Below are 17687 nucleotides of genomic sequence, written 5' to 3'. Positions count from 1 at the left end.
ATCCATCCATCCATCCATCCATCCATCCATCCATCCATCCATCCATCCATCCATCCATCCATCCATCCATCCATCCATCCATCCATCCATCCATCCATCCATCCATCCATCCATCCATCCATCCACCCATCCGTCCTTGCCTCATCCCTGCATTCCTCCAGTTCTCTTTCTCCCCGTCCGTCTGTCCCTGAGCTCGTCCCCACCACCCTTCTCTGTCCCTCTGTCCCTGTGGCTGGGGGTTGGGGGCAGCCACCCCCGCGCTGTGCAAAGCCATCGCTGTCCCCAGAGCCTGCAGAGCCCGGGACTGATGGTGGCGAGCGGCCCGGGCACATCCCCAGCCCGGTCAGTCCCGCCGCGCTCCTTGGCGAGGGGAGCAGGACCGGGGACACCCGTGGCCCCCAATCTCTGGGGCGGGGCTGCCAGCGGGGGTCCAACCCCGCCAAGAGAGACTACACTCGTCCTTCCCGGGGGGAAAGGCGCTCAGTGCTCCCGCGGGGCACCGGGACCCGTTCCCGGTTCGTGCCCCCGATGTCAGCCCCGCGCCCGTGACGTCACGGCCGCTCAAGTGACGTCACGCCTCCCGGCGCCGCGCTCCCGGCGGCCGCCGGCAGGGAGCGCGCTCCCGGCGGGGCCCGGCACCTCCGCGCCCGCCGAGTCTCGCGAGATCCCCGCGCTTCTCGCGGCAGCGGCGCGAACATGGCAGCGGCAGCGGCGGCCGAGGGCGCCGAGCCCCCCCCGGAGCCGCCCCCGGCCCCGGAGCCCCCGGCCCCGCCAGAGCCGCCCGCCACCGACGCCGAGACCGGGTATGTCCCTCCCTGGGCGGGCCCGTGGGAGCCCCGCGCTTCCCGGGCCGTACGGGCTCCGCGGGACCTGGCCCCGTTACCATGTGAACGCGGATGGGGTCCCGGCCCTCCCTCTCCGGGCGGCTCCGGGGCTCCCTCGGCCCGAGTCCCGCCAGGCCCCGGGTCCCGGCCGTGCCCCGGAGCGCGGGGGCGGGCTCCGCTCTGACCTCTGTGCCCTGGCAGGGGGGACGCCGCCATGGTCGATGCCAGCGCGGCCCTGGAGACCGAGTCGGCCAACGGGAAGGAGCCGCTGGTAGGTACCGTGGGCACGGAGGGCTTGGTTCCGCCGGGGGGAGCATCCCTTAGCGCCAGCCTTGCTTCCTTGAAAGATTGTTTCGGGAGTTAAATCTCCAGCATTGTGGAGCCAAAAACCAGCTCCAGGCTGCTCGCAGCAGGGCCGTGGGTTAGGGGAAAGATATATTCCCTCTCAAATCCGTGGTGGCAGATTCCTGCCCAGGCCCCTGTGCTGCCTGCCCCGGGCACTGTTGGATTCCTGGCTCTGCTCTGCTCCCAGGACGCTGCCGGGGATGGCGCTGAAGCCATGGATGCCCAGGGGGGCTCGGGGGACGAGGAGAACACGCGGCAGCTGGGCGAGATCGAGCTACAGTGTGGCATCTGCACCAAGTGGTTCACAGCTGACACCTTCGGCATCGACACCACGTAGGTGATGGCAGGGCTGGCAGGGCCAGCACGGGGCTTTAAAGTGGAGTGTTTGGAGTCTGAGCTCCCAAGGACCTGCCTGTGTCCTTGAGCACTTGGGAACTGGTGCGTTGTGTAAATAAAGCTTTGTCCATGATAAGGGCACCCCCATGAAATACCACTGAGCCTGGTAGATGTCTGTGCTTTTTGGGAGGGGAGGAATACTTGGGTTTTAACCTGGAATAATTATTTTCTTAACCCAGTGTAGTAAAGAATAATTAATTTTCTTTCATTCCAAGAAGAACATTGAGGGGCTGGAGCATGTCAAGGGAAGGGAACGGAGCTGGGAAGGGGCTGGAGCAACAGGAGGGGCTGAGGGAGCTGGGAAGGGGCTCAGCCTGGAGAAAAGGAGGCTCAGAGGGGACCTTGTGGCTCTGCATAGCTCCTGCCAGGAGGAGACAGCCGGGGGGGGTCGGGCTGTGCTCCAGGGGACAGGGACAGGAGCAGGGGAAATGTCCAAAGAAGGGCTGGAGGTGGCACTGAATGCTCTGGGCTGGGGACAAGGTGGGGATTGGGCACAGACTGCACTCAGGGATCTCAGAGGACCTTTCCAACCTCACAGATTCTGGGATTCTTTAACCTGATACAATAATTACACTGTACCCAGCCTTAACAAAGCTGCTTTTCCCCAGATCCTGTCTGCCCTTCATGACCAACTACAGCTTCCACTGCAATGTGTGCCACCACAGTGGGAACACCTATTTCCTGAGGAAACAAGCCAGTGAGTTTGGGAACAGCTCCTTGCAAGATCATCCTGGAGGCTTGGCTTTGTCTGAAGTCACTGGGTGGGCTCTGCTGAGACTTCTGGAAAATGAGCCAAAATCCCATTTTTACAACCACGTGGGGCTTCTTCTAAAAATGTTTTGCTGCTGATTTATGAAGGTGGTGTAACTGGTTCAGGAGGGCTGAGTCAGGACAGAATTTGGGAGGCTTTGCAGTTTCTCAGGGTGATCACTGTGTCTGGGTGACTGATCTTCCCACCAAGTGTAACTGGGGTGTTCTGTTTCTCAGATCTGAAGGAAATGTGCCTTAGTGCTCTGGCCAACCTGACGTGGCAGTCGAGGACCCAGGACGAGCACCCCAAAACAATGTTCTCCAAGGATAAGGTCTGGCTCTTTGGAACCTCACAGCACTGGTGGTGTCAGTCAGCAAGAGGAGGAGCTCACACAAATGTTTTCTGTTCCTACAGGATATTATCCCCTTTATTGATAAATACTGGGAGTGTATGACAACACGGCAGAGGCCTGGGAAAATGACCTGGCCCAATAATATTGTCAAAACCATGGTAAGGATTGAGGGTAGATCTGTGGAAGAATTCCCACAAGTTTGGGTTTCTGACATCTGTGTGTGCTGAGGGCTGGGCTTGAAGGTGCTGATGCTTCTTAGGTAGCTGATGTACCTTACACATTCATAGGAACTACTGGGGTTTAGACACTTGTCAATGAGTTTGTTATCATCTTACCCTGTGTAACTGAAACTGCTCTGTTTTAGTGTAAAGAAAGAGACGTGTTCCTGGTGAAAGAGCATCCAGACCCAGGCAGTAAAGACCCAGAGGAAGATTACCCCAAATTTGGGCTTCTAGACCAGGTATGGGATGGGAGACAGGAGGAAGGTGGGGGTCCCACTGGTCCCTTTCTGCTCAGTCTAGGGGCAGATCCCTGCTGTGAGCCTGTGCCAGCAGTGGGTGGGAGCCCCAGCAGGCTCAGAGTGTTCCCTTTGACCAAAGCTTTTGATCTCCTGCAGGATCTTGCCAATATTGGTCCAGCCTATGACAACCAGAAACAGAACAATGCTGTGTCCACGAGTGGAAGCTTAAATGGCAAGTTCTTTACTCAGGGGGGTTTTGGGTATTTGGGACTAAGCTGCATTTCCCAGCTCCCTAGGCATCTGTGCAGTTAAACTGTCCTGTGAACTGAGCTTGTGCTTGTGCTCAGAACAGTCTCACTACTGTGCCTTTATAAAAAGATTAAGTTTGTGTCTTGGGAAGGTTCAGCCCTTTCTTTACTGTCACCAGATAAATCAAGATGCTCACTGAAGGCTGAGCTTGTCACTTTGCTCCTAGAATGGTTTTAAATCACCTTCTTGAGTTATTCAGATTTCCTGTTTCCCATCTTGCTGAGGGTACTCAGGGCAGCCTTGCTGCATTAAATGAGCTGTTAACGGGTTTATGTATTAATAATCTTTATTAAACACATCCCAGTAGTACAGGCAGGAGGTATTTGTGTCTTTTTAAAGCAGGTTAGAGATATCTCAGGTGTGTTGTTTCCATGTCATGCACTGGTTGTTTTTTGTTTCATTTCTGGGAGACTGACAAACATGTGGTGCCACTTCTGTTCTTGCAGGTGGAGCCTCTCTGGGAGGTGAATATTTATCTTTCAGCTTCTAAAACTTAAGTATTGCTGTTTGCAAAGCTTTTCTTGCTTGATTCTCTTAGAAGCCAAAGTCAATCAAAAGTGAAAGCGTGCCCTGATGTGATTGCAGTTGGACTTCAATACAAACCAGCAATTCCAGTCTTTAATCTCAGTAGTTAGAAGCTTTTAATTGCCATATTCTGCCCTACTTGACTGGTTTAAAGGTTTTGTTTACTTATTTTACACTTATGTTTATTTTTTCTGTATTAACTGACCTGATGTTGTAGTTTTAATGCTTAAACAATTGGTCTGAAATTTACAGTGCACTGGTTTTTGGGGCAAGTAATTGGTTTTTTGGGAAAGTAATTGCTGACAAACTGGAGAGCCTGAATATTTGTCTGCACTGAAATCAGGGAGTGCAGCTGGATCAGGTCATGTTTGTGCAGAATATGGCATTCCCTGGATGGTTTGGATCCCTTACTCTGTAAGGGAGTGCTGGTAATGGAAGAGCTGACTGGATTTTTAGTTACCACACAAATGTGGTTTGTGTAGGTGTTTATCTACAGTACATGAAGTTTCCATAGTTTACCTTATTAATCAGCAGTGATATATTTGGAAATAGCAGGATGATAAAATGCATGTATGATTTAATTTATTAAAACATGCTGATATTAGTTTGATTAAGTTTGACACGTAGCTTTTCCTACACTCAGTTTTATTACTGAGTGCTGAGTTCAAACTGATTTGCTGCTCAATCACAGAACTGATTTCAGTAGTACTGAAGAGAAACACCTCTTGCTTTTCATTTTTCCTCAACTCAGGTGTATTTTATTTTGTAGATGGAAATTGAACTCTGAGTGCTTATTGTTGGTTGGTGTCAGTGTTTCTCCAGCACAGGGTCACTGTGTTGGTGGCTGAGTTGTAGGCTGGGTTTCTGCTGCTTCTGCAGAAATAGATTTGGGCTGTGACTGGAATCTCCAATAATAGTATTAAAGCTCCTGAAGTGGATCCCAGTGCTGCTACAGAAAAGATTCTTAATTCTCACCTGAAAAGCTCAGATTGAGCTTGTTTTGCTGCTCAATCTCCTTTAGCTTCCACTCCAAATTCAGACACCTCAAAAGCTGACTAGAAGCCACATGAAAGTTGTGGGCTTTGCTGTGCTCGTTGGCAGTGACAGTAGCTGTGGCCAAAAGGCACCTGAGCCCAGGAGCTGATTTGGTGTGGCTGCTCTGTCCCTCTGTCCCCGGGGATGCCGTGCGGGCGGGCGCTGGCGCTGGCAGCTCCTGAGCGGGGCTGGTTTGTGTGTGCAGGGGGAATGGCTGCCGGGGGCAGCGGCAAGGGCCGAGGGGCCAAGCGCAAGCAGCAGGACGGGGGCACCACGGGCACAGCCAAGAAAACCCGGAGGTGAGAGCAGAGGTGCCATGGAGGGGCAGGGATGGGCATGGGGATGGACACAGGGATGGGGGCGGTGATGGACACAGGGATGGCACAGGGATGGGCACGGGAATGGGCACAGGGATGGGTACCAGTCAGTGACAGTGGCACTTGTGATGCCCTAAGCTGCCTCCCAGCTGTCTCTGCCCTGGGTGGGTGTCTGGGGGTCACTTCTATGATGTCACTGATGATGTCATGGGTGACTGATGGGTCTGTAAATGATTTGCAGTGGATGACTGCACTCGGAGTGTGCAGCCCCTGAGCACAGGGACAGCTCTGCAGGGGGGTGTCCTGGGGTGACAAGTGACAGCACCTGGAGATGTCAGCATGGTGTTTCTGTGTTTCAGTGACCCGCTGTTTGCAGCTCAGCGCCTGCCCCCCCACGGGTACCCTCTGGAGCACCCCTTCAACAAGGACGGCTATCGCTACATCCTGGCCGAGCCTGACCCCCATGCCCCCGACCCAGAAAAGCTGGAGCTGGACTGTTGGGCAGGAAAACCAATTCCTGGGGACCTGTACAGAGCCTGCCTGTATGAGCGAGTCCTCCTGGCGCTGCATGACCGAGGTACAGAGCTCGTTAGGGTGTGCCGGTTGTGTTCCAGGCATCTCAGTCACCTCTTGCTGTCAGTCAGAGCTTAGAGGTGCAGAGCTTAAATCCACCTCTGCATGTTCACTTGCCTTTTGGCATCACCACGTTAAAAATGACAAGTGTGTGCTCCTGTGTTCCCCTGCAGCTCCCCAGCTGAAGATCTCTGACGACAGGCTGACTGTGGTTGGGGAGAAGGGCTATTCCATGGTGCGGGCCTCGCACGGCGTGCGCAAGGGAGCCTGGTACTTCGAAATCTCCATGGACGAGATGCCTCCAGACACAGCTGCCAGATTAGGCTGGTCACAGCCCTTGGGTAAATAATCTTACAGAACATTTCTCGGCAGGTGCTCCTGCTGCGCTCGCTGTGTTCACCATGAAGGGTTTGTTTCCACAGGGAACCTCCAGGCCCCTCTGGGATATGATAAGTTCAGTTACTCCTGGCGCAGCAAAAAGGGAACCAAGTTTCACCAGTCCATAGGGAAACACTATTCCTCTGGCTATGGACAGGGCGATGTCCTGGGGTTTTATATCAACCTTCCAGAGGATACTGAGACAGCCAAATCCCTGCCTGACACCTACAAAGACAAGGTGAGGTGCAAGTTCACTGTTGGATTAAGCATTGGCAGGTGGAAAACTGGAAAACGAGTTGCTGTGGCCTCACTCGTGCCCCTTTCCGTGCATCCTTCCCATCCTGCCTCTCGGTACCTCTGTGGTTCCTGGGGGAGAGGCCCAAAGTGTTGATCTCAAGAAAGCAAAATACTCCTGGATGGGATTACCCACATCTCCTTTCATCTTCCCCTCATGACTCTGAAATCTCTGAGCTGTGGGAATCACTCCTCACAGGTACCCTGACACCAGGCACACCTGGCCCTGAGCAGGTGACAGGTAACAGATATCAGGCTTGTTCCTGACATTGTTTGCTGCTTTTTCAGGCTTTGATCAAATTCAAAAGCTACTTGTACTTTGAAGAGAAGGATTTTGTGGACAAAGCAGAGAAGAGCCTAAAGCAAGCCCCTGGAAGCCAGGTGAGTTGTTGCTGTCACATCAACACGTGCCTGGCCTGAGTGAAAGGGAGCAGGCATTAATCTTGTCAGAGCTGCTGTGTCCTGACAGCCTCCATCAGTGGGAAAACCCCTCATTTTTCAGATCATCTTCTTCAAGAATGGTGTCAGCCAAGGAGTTGCCTTCAAGGACATCTTTGAGGGGGTTTATTTTCCTGCTATCTCTCTGTACAAAGGCTGCACGGTAAGTGAGGGGTCTTTGAAAGGGAATTCCTAAATCCATCAGTTTTACACACAAAGTGTGTTCATGCACAAAGAGTGGGCACTCTGGGAGTGTGCCAAGTGAAAAGGAAAGATGGGAATCATTTTAGTGACTCTGGAACAATCTTGCTGTTCACATGTGTAACAAGATTATCAAATTGCTGAAGTAACATCAGCAATGTTTGTTCCTGTGGGTTTTTGGGAGGCTCAGGAGTAGGAAGGAATGAGGAGGGAGGACTAAAGAGATTTTCCTGGATTTTTAGATTTAATGAAAATATATGTTCCATAGGTTTCCATAAACTTTGGGCCATATTTCAAGTATCCACCAAGAGACATCACTTACCATCCTGTAAGTAAAACTGAAGCTTCTCCCCCCATTTGAGAGCCTCATTATTTAAATCAAAGATGTTTTGGTGTGATTCATAACACATCTGTACCTGTCCTTCAGTCTCAGTACCTGGACAGTGTAGCCAAAAGGATTGTGTTTAAAAATATGTAAGAACAGATATCCAATTGAATCATTAAATTTTAATTAAATAATAGATGCTGTTATCTTGTTCCTCTTGACAGATTGTTGCCTGGGTTGGCCTCATTTGTCAGTAAGGGGGCTGAATTGTTGTTCAAGGAAACACTTTGAATTTCCCCGCAGTCAGTACTGTTTTGAGGGGAGAAACAGCCCTGGGCTGTGTGGTCCCTCCTTGTCCAGGAGTGGAGCTAACTGTGCTTCCCTCTGCAGATGAGTGACATGGGCTGGGGGGCCGTGGTGGAGCACACGCTGGCCGATGTCCTGTACCACGTGGAGACAGAGGTGGATGGCAGGAGGAGCCCACCCTGGGAGCCATAAACCCCAGCACTGTGGGTTTGCTGCAGAGGAACCTCCATCTCTCTCCCAGTGATCAGCCAAGGACCCAACAGGCCCAGGTGGATGCAGCCCTGGCTGGCAGGTGTTGTGTGTGTGTTCACAGCTCCCACTGCCCCAGGAGGCAGTTCTGGGGTGTTTTGTGCTGCTGTGGGGCCTCTCTGGGAGCCCCCAGTGCCATTAGAGTGTCACTTGCTGGAGAAGGGGGTGTTGAAGAACCTTCTTCTGGGCTGTGACAGCTCAGGGTGTAGCTGACCTGCCAGGTGTGGCTGCAGTGACCCCTGTGCTCAGGTGTGTTTGGCTGATGGTGACCAACACCTCCCAGCCAGGATGGCTCTGTTGGAACAACATGGCTGCATGCAAGACTGAAATTTGGGCTTCTGTCCAAACTGTATTTTTTTTTCCCCACAGACTGGAAACCAGTTTAAAAATAAAGGCTTTAACTCTTCTTTTTATTCTTGTTTTTGTCTTGTAAATTGTTACAAATGGCACTGAAACTCAAAGTAGTTACACTTGAAGAGCTTTTGAGCTGAAGATCTGTGCACAGGAGTTACATGGGACCTAATGATCATCATTGCAGAGCTTTGGGTGAATAAATAATTTCACACTTCATATGTGTTGGTACAGGAAAAAATAAATTAGAGCTGCTTTGAGGGGGAGAGGAAACAAAATTGTTAAGTAAGTGCTGTGTTTGAGCTTTGGGAGAGTAAAAGTTGAGGTTCAGTCAGGCTTGTGTTTGCCTCACTGAGGATGTACCTTCCCAGTCAGCTGTCTCCCTAATAACTAATTAGCCCAGACCTTTAATTGTAGACAGCACTAATTAAAGCTTTATTTATTCATTGAAAGTAATTAGGGAGGGTGGAGTTGGCTGACTGAGGCAGCATGTGCTCAGTTAAGCAACTGCAGGAATTAAATTTTTATTCCTGCACTTACACAATGAGCTTCAATAAATAAACCGTTCTATTTATTGAGTGTAACTATGTATTAATTAGTGGAGTCTGCTATTAAAGGCCTTGGCTAATTGAAGTGACAAGATTCCATACTTGGCCCCTGAAGGAAGCCCTGCACAGGGTGGTCAGCAGGTCATGGTGGTCAGCAGGTTGTGGTCAGTGGGTCATGGTGGTCAGCAGGCCACAGGCACCGGCCGGGCCAGGCGCTGCCGCAGGTGTTTGGCGAAGTCCACCTGTGTCTGGGACAGGACCTGGTTGATGATGGTCTTGGGCAGCCACCCCTGGGGAGGAGCAGACACAGCCTGTGAGCAGAATCAGCCTCCCCTAGAGCCTCTGGCTCCCCCAGGCTCCCCCCAGCCCCAGGTACCTTGAGGTCGATGCTGAGCAGCCAGGTGAGCCTGGTCTGGGAGGGGCTGCCGGGCAGCGGGCGCAGGACCATGCAGGTGGGACCATTCTCAGCCCTTGGTGGGGAGAGAGACCCAAACTTGAACTTTTCAGCCTCAAAAATACACTTTGGGCTTTCTGCAGCAGCTCCTGCTGCCCGTAGAAACCCAGCAACCCTGAGCCCGCAGTAAAACCCTTGTGCCCTGTGGGAATCTCCTCCCTGCACACACATAAAGGGGCTGAGCAGGTGTAGGTACCTTATGAAGCCCTCCTGCTCAGGCATGGCCCCGTAGGTGGTGGACATCCCTGCCAGGACACAGGTGGAGCCGCGTCTCCTGGAGCACCGCACGCTCACAAAGTCCCGAGGCCCCACGATGTTCCCGGGGGTCGCGGCCGCTTTCTCGTGGGTGATCACCGTGTCCTTCCCAATCTTCTCCAGGATCTGCAGTTCAGAATTAAAACTTTCATTTCAAGGGTTTACTGCAAGCACAGTTAAAAGCTGCCTTTGGTTACCAGTGTTCAGATACAGGGTCTGACAAAGACTTGACAATGACAATAATTCCAAATACATGCTTGCCCCCAGGTGAGAACTGTTTTTAATTCCCGAATGACAAGCTATTCCCTTACTGCCTCTATGTGCCTATTTCTTCCCCAGATCAGCCCAAACTTCCAGCAGAACTGGCAGCTCCTTGCAGGAAAGTGCCTTTCCTGCAGAATTAATCATACAGAAGCTGCTCCAGACTCGCCTCCACATAGATAATGCAAAACCTCCTCCACATCTGCAGCAGGAAATGGACAGAACACAGGGTGGCTGTGAGAGGTCTGACACACATCTCCTACCCTGACTTCTTTGACGTTGGGGTTCCAGTCTCCCATCTGCTCCATGTTGTCCACCAGCTCTCCGTACACCGTGTCCAGGGGCTGGTCCACCACCACCTCCAGCCGGAACACCTTGCCCACGTCTGGTAGCACCTTGCTCAGCACTTTATCCCCGTTACCCTGAGGAGGGGAGGGCAGAGTTACCACCAGAGCTGCTCTCAGGGGGAGGGAGGGCTGCAAGGCAGCACCAGAGGGCACAGCACTCACCGCCACTGTCTCTGTCTTCCAGTCGTCCTGGTCCTCCAGGATTCTGAGGGATTTCTGCAGGGCCTCCTCTCCTTGCTTGATGTAAGACATTTCCATCTCGCTGAAGGGTTTCTCCTCCAGCCTTGAGCCTGCAGACAGAAGCAGGGCTGAGCAAGAGCAGTGTAATGTGCCAGATGAGCTTTTTTGACACCAAATACCCTTCTCTGTTTCCAGGGGATGGGGATTACACCCAGTTCCCACTCTGCCTTTGGTTCAGCAGAAGCACAGGCCACCCTCAAGCAGGTTTTCCCCCAGCCTGTGAGGGTCTCCCTCCAGCAGGAAGGAACAGACCCCTCAGGTGTCACTTACTGAGCAAGGAGCTTCTCCTGCGCACCTGGTGGATCCAGGTGCTGGGTCCTGGGCTGTGGCTGGCCAGCCTGCTCAGCTCCTGGCTGATGGCCACGGCAGCTTGTCTCCTCAGACCTGGGGAGAGAACGTGTCACCCACCAGCCCCACCTGGCCCTTACCACGGGCTTTTCCCCCATTTAAACACACAACATGTAAAAGTCCCTGCTTGTCACCATCTCAGTGTCCCTACAGGCACAGGGAGGAGCTGGTTGTCATTGCTCTGCCCTGGGGTAGGTTCTCCTAAGCAATCCTGAGCTTGGCTCCAGCTCTGAGCGATGCAGCAGTAAAAGCACTGAGGAGCATCATGCAGGTGCCCAAGAAAGAGCATGGAAATGGAGCGCAGAGGTACAAAACCCTCAAAGCCAGAGGGAATGTGACCCAGAGCTGGTCACAGGGACAGCTCCTCAGGCCCCAGTGAGAGGGCTCAGGGTTTCAGGGACAGTAAATCACAGAACCCAACATGCTGCAAAGTGGGGAGAACATTGCTGAGGCCCCAGCCACCACCCTGAGGAGAGAGCCCTTTCTGGAGCCTTTTAATAAACTATTGTCAGAAACTCCCACTCTGCCTGTGACAGCGGGGAGAGAATCCATGAACCTCAGGCGGCCAGACAGGGACTGCCCTGGCCCCATCCTGCCTGGGGCAGCCAGACAGGGGCTGTCCTGGTGTTATCCTGCCCCAGACAGCCAGACAGGGGCTGTCCTGGTGTTATCCTGCCCCAGACAGCCAGACAGGAGCTATCCCAGTCTTGTTGTGTCCTAGGCAGCCAGTCAGGGACTGCCCTGGCCTTATCCTGCCCCAAGCAGAGGGACAGGGACTGCCCCGGCTTTGTCCTGCCCCACACACCGGACAGGAGCTGTCCCAGCCTTGTCCTGCCCCACACACCGGACAGGAGCTGTCCCAGCCTTGTCCTGCCCCACACACCGGACAGGAGCTGTCCCAGCCTTGTCCTGCCCCACACAGCCGGACAGGAGCTGTCCCAGCCTTGTCCTGCCCCACACAGCCGGACAGGAGCTGTCCCTGGCTCTATCCTGCCCCACACACCCGGACAGGAGCTGTCCTGGCTCTATCCTGCCCCACACAGCCGGACAGGAGCTGTCCTGGCCCTATCCTGCCCCACACAGCCGGACAGGAGCTGTCCTGGCTCTATCCTGCCCCACACAGCCGGACAGGAGCTGTCCCGGCCCTCAGCCGGACTCACCGGTCATGTTGCGCAGGTGGCGGTAGGAGATGGCGGCGCAGAGCTTGGACGTGGCTGGCAGCATCTCCTGTGGCAGTAGCTGTGGCGGTGGCTGGGCAGTGGCTGTGGCGGTGGCTGGGCAGTGGCGGTGGCTGTGGAAGTGGCGGTGCCCTCAGTGGTGTCTCGGTGTCCGTCCGTCTGCGCCGAGCGCTGCTCTGGCCCGGCCCCGCCGTGCCCGGCCTTAAGTACGCGGGCTGAAGGATTCTGCCCCGTCAGCCGGGAGATAAGAGCCGTCACTCCGGGCCGTCACTGCGGGCCGGGCCCCGCGGGCCAAGGCCGGCCCCGTTCCCCGCACACCGCGGGCAGCGCACGGGGCCGGGAGCGTGCGGGCCCCGCGGAGCTGTCCCGGCCCCGGGGCACGGCAGGCAGAGCCCCGAGCAGCTCCTGCCCTGCCGGCCGTGCCTGCCGGGGAACAGCGCACAGCACACGCAGGTGGGGGCCCATGGCACCGAGCAGCAGCTGCGACAGGTAACAGATTAGCACAGTCCGATCATTAAGGCTGGAAAAGTCCTCCAAGGTCATCGAGTCCAAGCTTTGATGGGCAACAACGGATAAAAAGGGATAATGATGGACAACACCATCTCTTATTGTGGAATAACGAGCCAGGCTGAGCCTCTGTGCACAGGAACCAGGACAGCCCACAGAAAGCTGAATGTGAAATCCATTGAGCTGCTGAGCCTAGCACTGAAGTGAGGGGCAGCCCCAGGCAGCCCCCCTACTCCCCAGGCCCCGTTATCTGCCCCAGCAGTGGGACACGGCAGAACAGTGATAATGCTCAAGGCTGAAATGACATTTCTGGGATGAATTACGGCCTGGAGACCAGCACTCCCAGGAACCTGTGAATTACAGCTGCTTCCTTTGACGTCAGCCCCTGCACCCTCTGCAGGGAGCCTGACCTTGCTCCCCCATTTCAACAGCTTGGCCCAGGGGGAGGTCACCCCCTCACTGCACCAGCAGCCCGGTCCCAGAGAGCCCCTTGTCTCCCCCCGCCTGCCCCCAGCTTTCCCAAGGTGATTTGAGTCCCACCTGCCTTCCAGAACACTCCTGCTGCTCCCCAGGATGTCCCTCTCCCTTGCAGGGCTGCCATTCTCCACTGTGTGCCAGCAAACACCTCAGGCTCAGGTCAGCAGCGTGGGGTTACAGGGAGGTGCTGCAGGGAGCAGGAGGAAGCCAGCAGCTGCTCTATCCCTTTCCAAAACCTTTGCTGGGAGCTCCTCTTTGCAGCCACGCTCCCACAAGCGTGATTCCCGGGTCATGGCACAGCTCTCCCCACCTCTGGGCTTCACCCACCTGCTCCCACCTCCCTGCACACCTGGGGAGGGAGGATTTGGAACCCCTGGGAGTGCCCAGCCCAGAGCTCTGACCAAGCACACACTGACAGGTCTGGGTGCTCAGGGACACCAGAGACATCCCAATATTGTGCTCTGCCCCAGCCCTTGCAGTCCCCCTGCCCTGGGAGTGAGGGCACACAGCCCTGGAGCTGTGAGCGATCCAGGGTTGTTATCCCAGATCCAGGGAGCCCCTGGCTGTGAGCGATCCAGGGTTGTTATCCCAGATCCAGGGAGCCCCTGGCTGTGAGCGATCCAGGGTTGTTATCCCAGATCCAGGGAGCCCCTGGCTGTGAGCGATCCAGGGTTGTTATCCCAGATCCAGGGTTGTTACCCCAGATCCAGGGAGCCCCTGGCTGTGAGCGATCCAGGGTTGTTATCCCAGATCCAGGGAGCCCCTGGCTGTGAGCGATCCAGGGTTGTTATCCCAGATCCAGGGAGCCCCTGGCTGTGAGCGATCCAGGGTTGTTACCCCAGATCCAGGGAGCCCCCGGCTGTGAGCGATCCAGGGTTGTTATCCCAGATGGAGCCGCCGCTCCCAGCACAAGGCCTTGGCACAAGGACACGCAGTTGTTTGTGAGAAGAACCAAAACAAACCACGCAGAGCAGCCCCTCTGGCTCCAGGCTGGAGGGCACTACCCCAGCTGTGCCCTCAGGAGGGGACACAGGCACAGCCACACTGTGCCACAGCACGTGAGGAAATGCTGCAGGTGAGCAGTCCCCAGAGCAGGAGCAGACCCCAAAAAGGCAGGCAGAACCCTCAAGGGGATCTGGTTAACTGGGACACCCCAGCCCCCAGAGCCCCCTGAGGCACCCCCTAGCTCCTGCACAAAGTCACCACACAGCTCCATTTGCATTCACTTAACAGGGCTTGAAGTACAAAGGTTCACAATTGTACAAAATGTACAAAAACCAAAATGATGCCAACCAAAGGCACTGGAGCTTCACCAGGGCCTGAAGGCTCAGGGACCCAAGAACCCTGAGGCTGCCCTGAGCCCCCCACCCTGCCCAGCTGAGCCTCCTTCTAGAACATTCCCCTCTCCCAGCCTGTTCCCACTGCAGGGGTGGCTCTGTCGGGGTGACCCTGTCCCTCCTGCAGTAGCACAGCCAGGGGGTGTCCCCCCATCCCAAGGCTGCCCTGGTGCTATTTAGAGAGCACAGACAAGCCACAGCCCCCTGTGCCACAGAGGTCACACCCTGATAAGAAAATGGGCTCAAGAGCAGCAAGAATGGGTCCATGGCTTGATCTCCACCAGCTCCTTACATCCCCTCCAAGCCCTGGGCTGCAGGGCTGGGAGCCCAGCACCGGGGCTGGGCAGCCCTTGCCTAGCCCCAGCCACCACAGGCATCTCTGCCCTGATCCCCCCTCACCCCAAAACACCCCCCAAACAAACAGCAACAGTACAAACACCCCCAAAGAGCCACCCCTGCCTGCCAGAGACTTTCCAGCCACGAGCTCCAGCTCCATAAATGCTTTTTAATAAATTTTGTTAGAACAAGAAATAGCACTTCCTTGTTTAAACCTTTGCTACCCCCAAACCCACAACACCCACTGAAACCCAACAGGGCAGAAATGTTTCCCCCCAAAGGGAGTGGTCCCTGGGCCAGTGAGAGTGGGCCAGCACTGGCCACAACAGCTGCCAGCCCTCCAGGACTGTTGTGCTCAGCCCCAGCAAGCAGAGCTGGGCTTGTCCTCTGTCCCCCCAGTGTGGACTCTTCACCCAAAGAACTCCCAGGGGAGCAGCCCCAGGTTACCCAGGGATTGTCCCTGCCGAGGTTTGCCCTTCCCTGCCCACACCCAGGAGGCTCCTGGGGCCTGGCAGCTGCCCAAAGCCAGCCCCGAGGCCAAGGACTCTCCTCCCCACAGGAGGAAGGGCCAGGACACATCGGGGCAAAGGACTCTCCAAGCTGACACAGCTGTGGCAGCTCCCCCAGCATGGAGCGAGGAGGGGCTGGAGCTCCAGGCCAGATGCAGCAGATCTTCACCAGCAGGTAATTAATGGGTTCAGCTGGTAATTAGCATGTTCAGCTGCAGGGGAGTGGCACAGCCTGGCTGGGGGGTATGGGTCTGTGTTGGGGTACAGGGGTACCCAGGTTCTGCTCATCTCCCAGAGCAGGATCTTGCCACAGGCTCCACATTCTCTTGGAATGAGCCCAGCCCATGGCTGGACCAGGGGTCCCATCTGTCCCTGCACAGCACACAGAAGGGACAAGAGCTGGCCTGAGGGGTGCTTGTCCTGAGAGAGGGGAACTGCCAGGACCAGAATACCGGAGAACCATCGACGCCAGGATCAAGGATTTATTTACATGTCAAGGAAACTCTACCTAGAGTCATGTGAGGAGGAAAAAGCAAACAAACCCAAGGAGCAGTGATTTGCCTCCCAAACACAAATGCTTGCACTCCCAGTGCGCTGGGCCCTCCTCATCTCCTTCTCCAGAAGGAGACTAAAGGCATGATTTGTGTTCAGTTACCAGCACCACAGAAAAGACAATCTGAAAATGAAACCTGCCTTTCCAGGCAGTGTGTGCCTGCCCAGGGGGGTCCTGGAGCAGCCCTGGCTCCCTGCAGGAGAGGGGCAGCCCCTCAGTACTCATCCAGCGTGTCAGCCCGTGGCACCGAGAGGCCCCGCTCCTTCAGTGCCTGCACCTTCAGCTTCTCTGACTCCTGCTTGGCCTGCTGCTCCACCCGCTGCTCCTCCAGGATCTCCTCGATGGACACCTGCTGCAGAGGTGTGTCGCTCTCCTTCTCCAGGTCCTGCAGGAGAAAGGAGCCTTCAGCTCTGCGCACCACAATCACCTGTGCCCATGCACCTTCCACACTGGGGCTGACAGAAAACAGAGGTGCTGGAAGTGCTCTGAGGGGTGGGGACGTGGCCAGGGATCCCCAGCACAGCCCTGGGAAGGGGATCCCCTGAACAAACAGTGCTCGGCTCCTCCTGAGCCCATCCCAGACGGTGTCTGCTGGGGCAGAGCCAGCAGGGAGGTACCAGGCAGCCAGCAGTGCCACCCTCCAGCAGTGCCACACAAGCTGGAGCTTCCCCACAGCTCCCTCTGCATTGTTCTTTGTCCTTGTGTCATCCCAGAGGGGCTGTGGCAGCAGGATGCAGCCCTGCCCTGCAGGCTGGCCTTTCTGTGATGGCTCAGTCTGAGCTGGCCCTAGAGGTGGCTCCAAATCCAGCCCAACACAACAGCAACCCTATTTCACAGCAGACAGACCACCAACCCCTCAGCTCGGGCCAGGACTTACAATTTCCCCCAGCAGCACCACATTTTCGCCCCTCACCACGAAGATGCCCCGAGGGATGTCCCCATACTTCTTGCCCACGTGGATGCGCTCCACAGTCTGGTGCAACACCAAGTTTGCTGCAGCAACGAGAGAGACACAAAACGAGCGACGTTCCACCGTGGACGGTGGCTGAGCAGTGACCGCCGTCCTACCGGAGCAGTGCTGGCTGTCCCCCGGCACTCGGTGGCTGCTCGGAGCCGTGTCACTGAAGCCACCAGCACCCAGCGAGCTCCGAACCGGGGCTGAGCCCACCCGAGATCCCGCAGCACAGAAGATGATGGCGATGCTCGGGCAAGGACCGAGCGCCTGGCCGGAGGATGAGCATCACCCGGCCGGAGGATGAGCATCACCCGGCCGGAGGATGAGCATCACCCGGCTGCTTCTGCCCAACAAGCGTCGCCACAGCGCTGGATGCACCCGCGGCACGGGGAGAGCCCAGTGCGGGAGAAACCCCCGCGAAGAGCCCGCTCCGGGGACAGGACACAGAGATTCAACCCGCAGCACAACCACACTGGAGAAGCAGCACGGCTCCCTCCTCCTCCTCCCATCCCCGGCGCTCCCGTGGCCCGGCCCGGCCGTACCGAACTGGTCGATGCTGCGCAGGTACCCGATGAGCGTCCGGCCGTCCCGCAGCAGCACCAGGTGCTTCTCTGCGGGAAAGGAGAGCGGGGCGTCGGGCACGGCCCCCGCGGCTCGGGGACCCGCCGGGGTCCACGGGGGGCGGCTCGCTACGGGAAGAGAGGTCTGGGCGCCGGACGGGGAACCGCGGGACAGGACCCGCGGGAGCGGGAGCCCCGACCCCACGGCGAGACGGCACAAAGGAGACGGGGTGGGCGGCCCCGGGACACTCACTGTCGATGTCCTGGATCAGGCTGGCCGTGCCAGGCATGTAGTTCATGGTGCCGCCGCGCCCGCAGCGGAAGCGCCGCCATGCGCCGGTGCCGCCGCCGCCCCGGAACCGCCCGCGCCGGGCGGGGCCCACCAGGCGCTGC

General features: G+C 56.2%; 3 protein-coding genes across 4 annotated transcripts; 1 reads left to right on the top strand and 2 right to left on the bottom strand.

Annotated features, from left to right (window-relative positions):
- Positions 1-704: 704 nt before the first annotated feature.
- Positions 705-8485, top strand: ASH2L (ASH2 like, histone lysine methyltransferase complex subunit). Of its 2 annotated transcripts, XM_050982840.1 has the most exons (17): positions 705-803; positions 1026-1095; positions 1357-1502; positions 2174-2262; positions 2553-2647; positions 2731-2826; positions 3033-3128; positions 3285-3360; positions 3884-3901; positions 5203-5296; positions 5674-5891; positions 6061-6228; positions 6310-6503; positions 6848-6940; positions 7062-7160; positions 7467-7526; positions 7914-8485. In XM_050982840.1, exons 2-17 carry the CDS (start codon positions 1039-1041, stop codon positions 8019-8021), a joined length of 1707 nt encoding a protein of 568 aa, XP_050838797.1. In that variant the 5' UTR covers positions 705-803; positions 1026-1038; the 3' UTR covers positions 8022-8485. The 2 variants fall into 2 exon arrangements, with proteins under 2 accessions (XP_050838797.1, XP_050838798.1); XM_050982841.1 differs by lacking the exon at positions 3884-3901 and having other exon boundaries at positions 706-803.
- On the bottom strand, positions 8468-12374 carry STAR (steroidogenic acute regulatory protein). The gene is made up of 7 exons (XM_030232487.2): positions 12043-12374; positions 10805-10918; positions 10457-10584; positions 10211-10369; positions 9628-9812; positions 9354-9447; positions 8468-9267 (listed from the first exon to the last, which is right to left on the bottom strand). The coding sequence occupies exons 1-7, from the start codon at positions 12104-12106 to the stop codon at positions 9160-9162; spliced, it is 852 nt and encodes a 283-aa protein (XP_030088347.1). The 5' UTR covers positions 12107-12374; the 3' UTR covers positions 8468-9159.
- Positions 12375-15694: 3320 nt separating this feature from the next.
- Positions 15695-17682, bottom strand: LSM1 (LSM1 homolog, mRNA degradation associated). The gene is made up of 4 exons (XM_050982847.1): positions 17548-17682; positions 17277-17345; positions 16657-16772; positions 15695-16164 (listed from the first exon to the last, which is right to left on the bottom strand). The coding sequence occupies exons 1-4, from the start codon at positions 17591-17593 to the stop codon at positions 15994-15996; spliced, it is 402 nt and encodes a 133-aa protein (XP_050838804.1). The 5' UTR covers positions 17594-17682; the 3' UTR covers positions 15695-15993.
- Between the last annotated feature and the right edge of the window lie 5 nt (positions 17683-17687).

This window comes from Serinus canaria, chromosome 22, assembly GCF_022539315.1.
Source record: "Serinus canaria isolate serCan28SL12 chromosome 22, serCan2020, whole genome shotgun sequence".
Taxonomy (NCBI): domain Eukaryota; kingdom Metazoa; phylum Chordata; class Aves; order Passeriformes; family Fringillidae; genus Serinus; species Serinus canaria.
Note: the sequence above shows the minus strand (reverse complement) of the source record. Positions and strands in the feature narration are given on the sequence as shown.

Coding starts and splice junctions, on each gene's coding strand:
- LSM1 (XM_050982847.1), bottom strand. CDS start 17,593: ATGAACTACATGCCTGGCACGGCCAGCCTGATCCAGGACATCGACA. Junction 17,346..17,547: donor CCTGATCCAGGACATCGACA/GTGAGTGTCCCG, acceptor CCTTTCCCGCAG/AGAAGCACCTGGTGCTGCTG. Junction 16,165..16,656: donor TGGTGCTGCTGGGGGAAATT/GTAAGTCCTGGC, acceptor TTTCTCCTGCAG/GACCTGGAGAAGGAGAGCGA.
- ASH2L (XM_050982840.1), top strand. CDS start 1,039: ATGGTCGATGCCAGCGCGGCCCTGGAGACCGAGTCGGCCAACGGGAAG. Junction 1,503..2,173: donor ACCTTCGGCATCGACACCAC/GTAGGTGATGGC, acceptor GCTTTTCCCCAG/ATCCTGTCTGCCCTTCATGA. Junction 6,941..7,061: donor AGCAAGCCCCTGGAAGCCAG/GTGAGTTGTTGC, acceptor CTCATTTTTCAG/ATCATCTTCTTCAAGAATGG.
- STAR (XM_030232487.2), bottom strand. CDS start 12,106: ATGCTGCCAGCCACGTCCAAGCTCTGCGCCGCCATCTCCTACCGCCAC. Junction 10,585..10,804: donor CAGGAGAAGCTCCTTGCTCA/GTAAGTGACACC, acceptor TTCTGTCTGCAG/GCTCAAGGCTGGAGGAGAAA. Junction 9,268..9,353: donor TGCTCAGCATCGACCTCAAG/GTACCTGGGGCT, acceptor GCTCCTCCCCAG/GGGTGGCTGCCCAAGACCAT.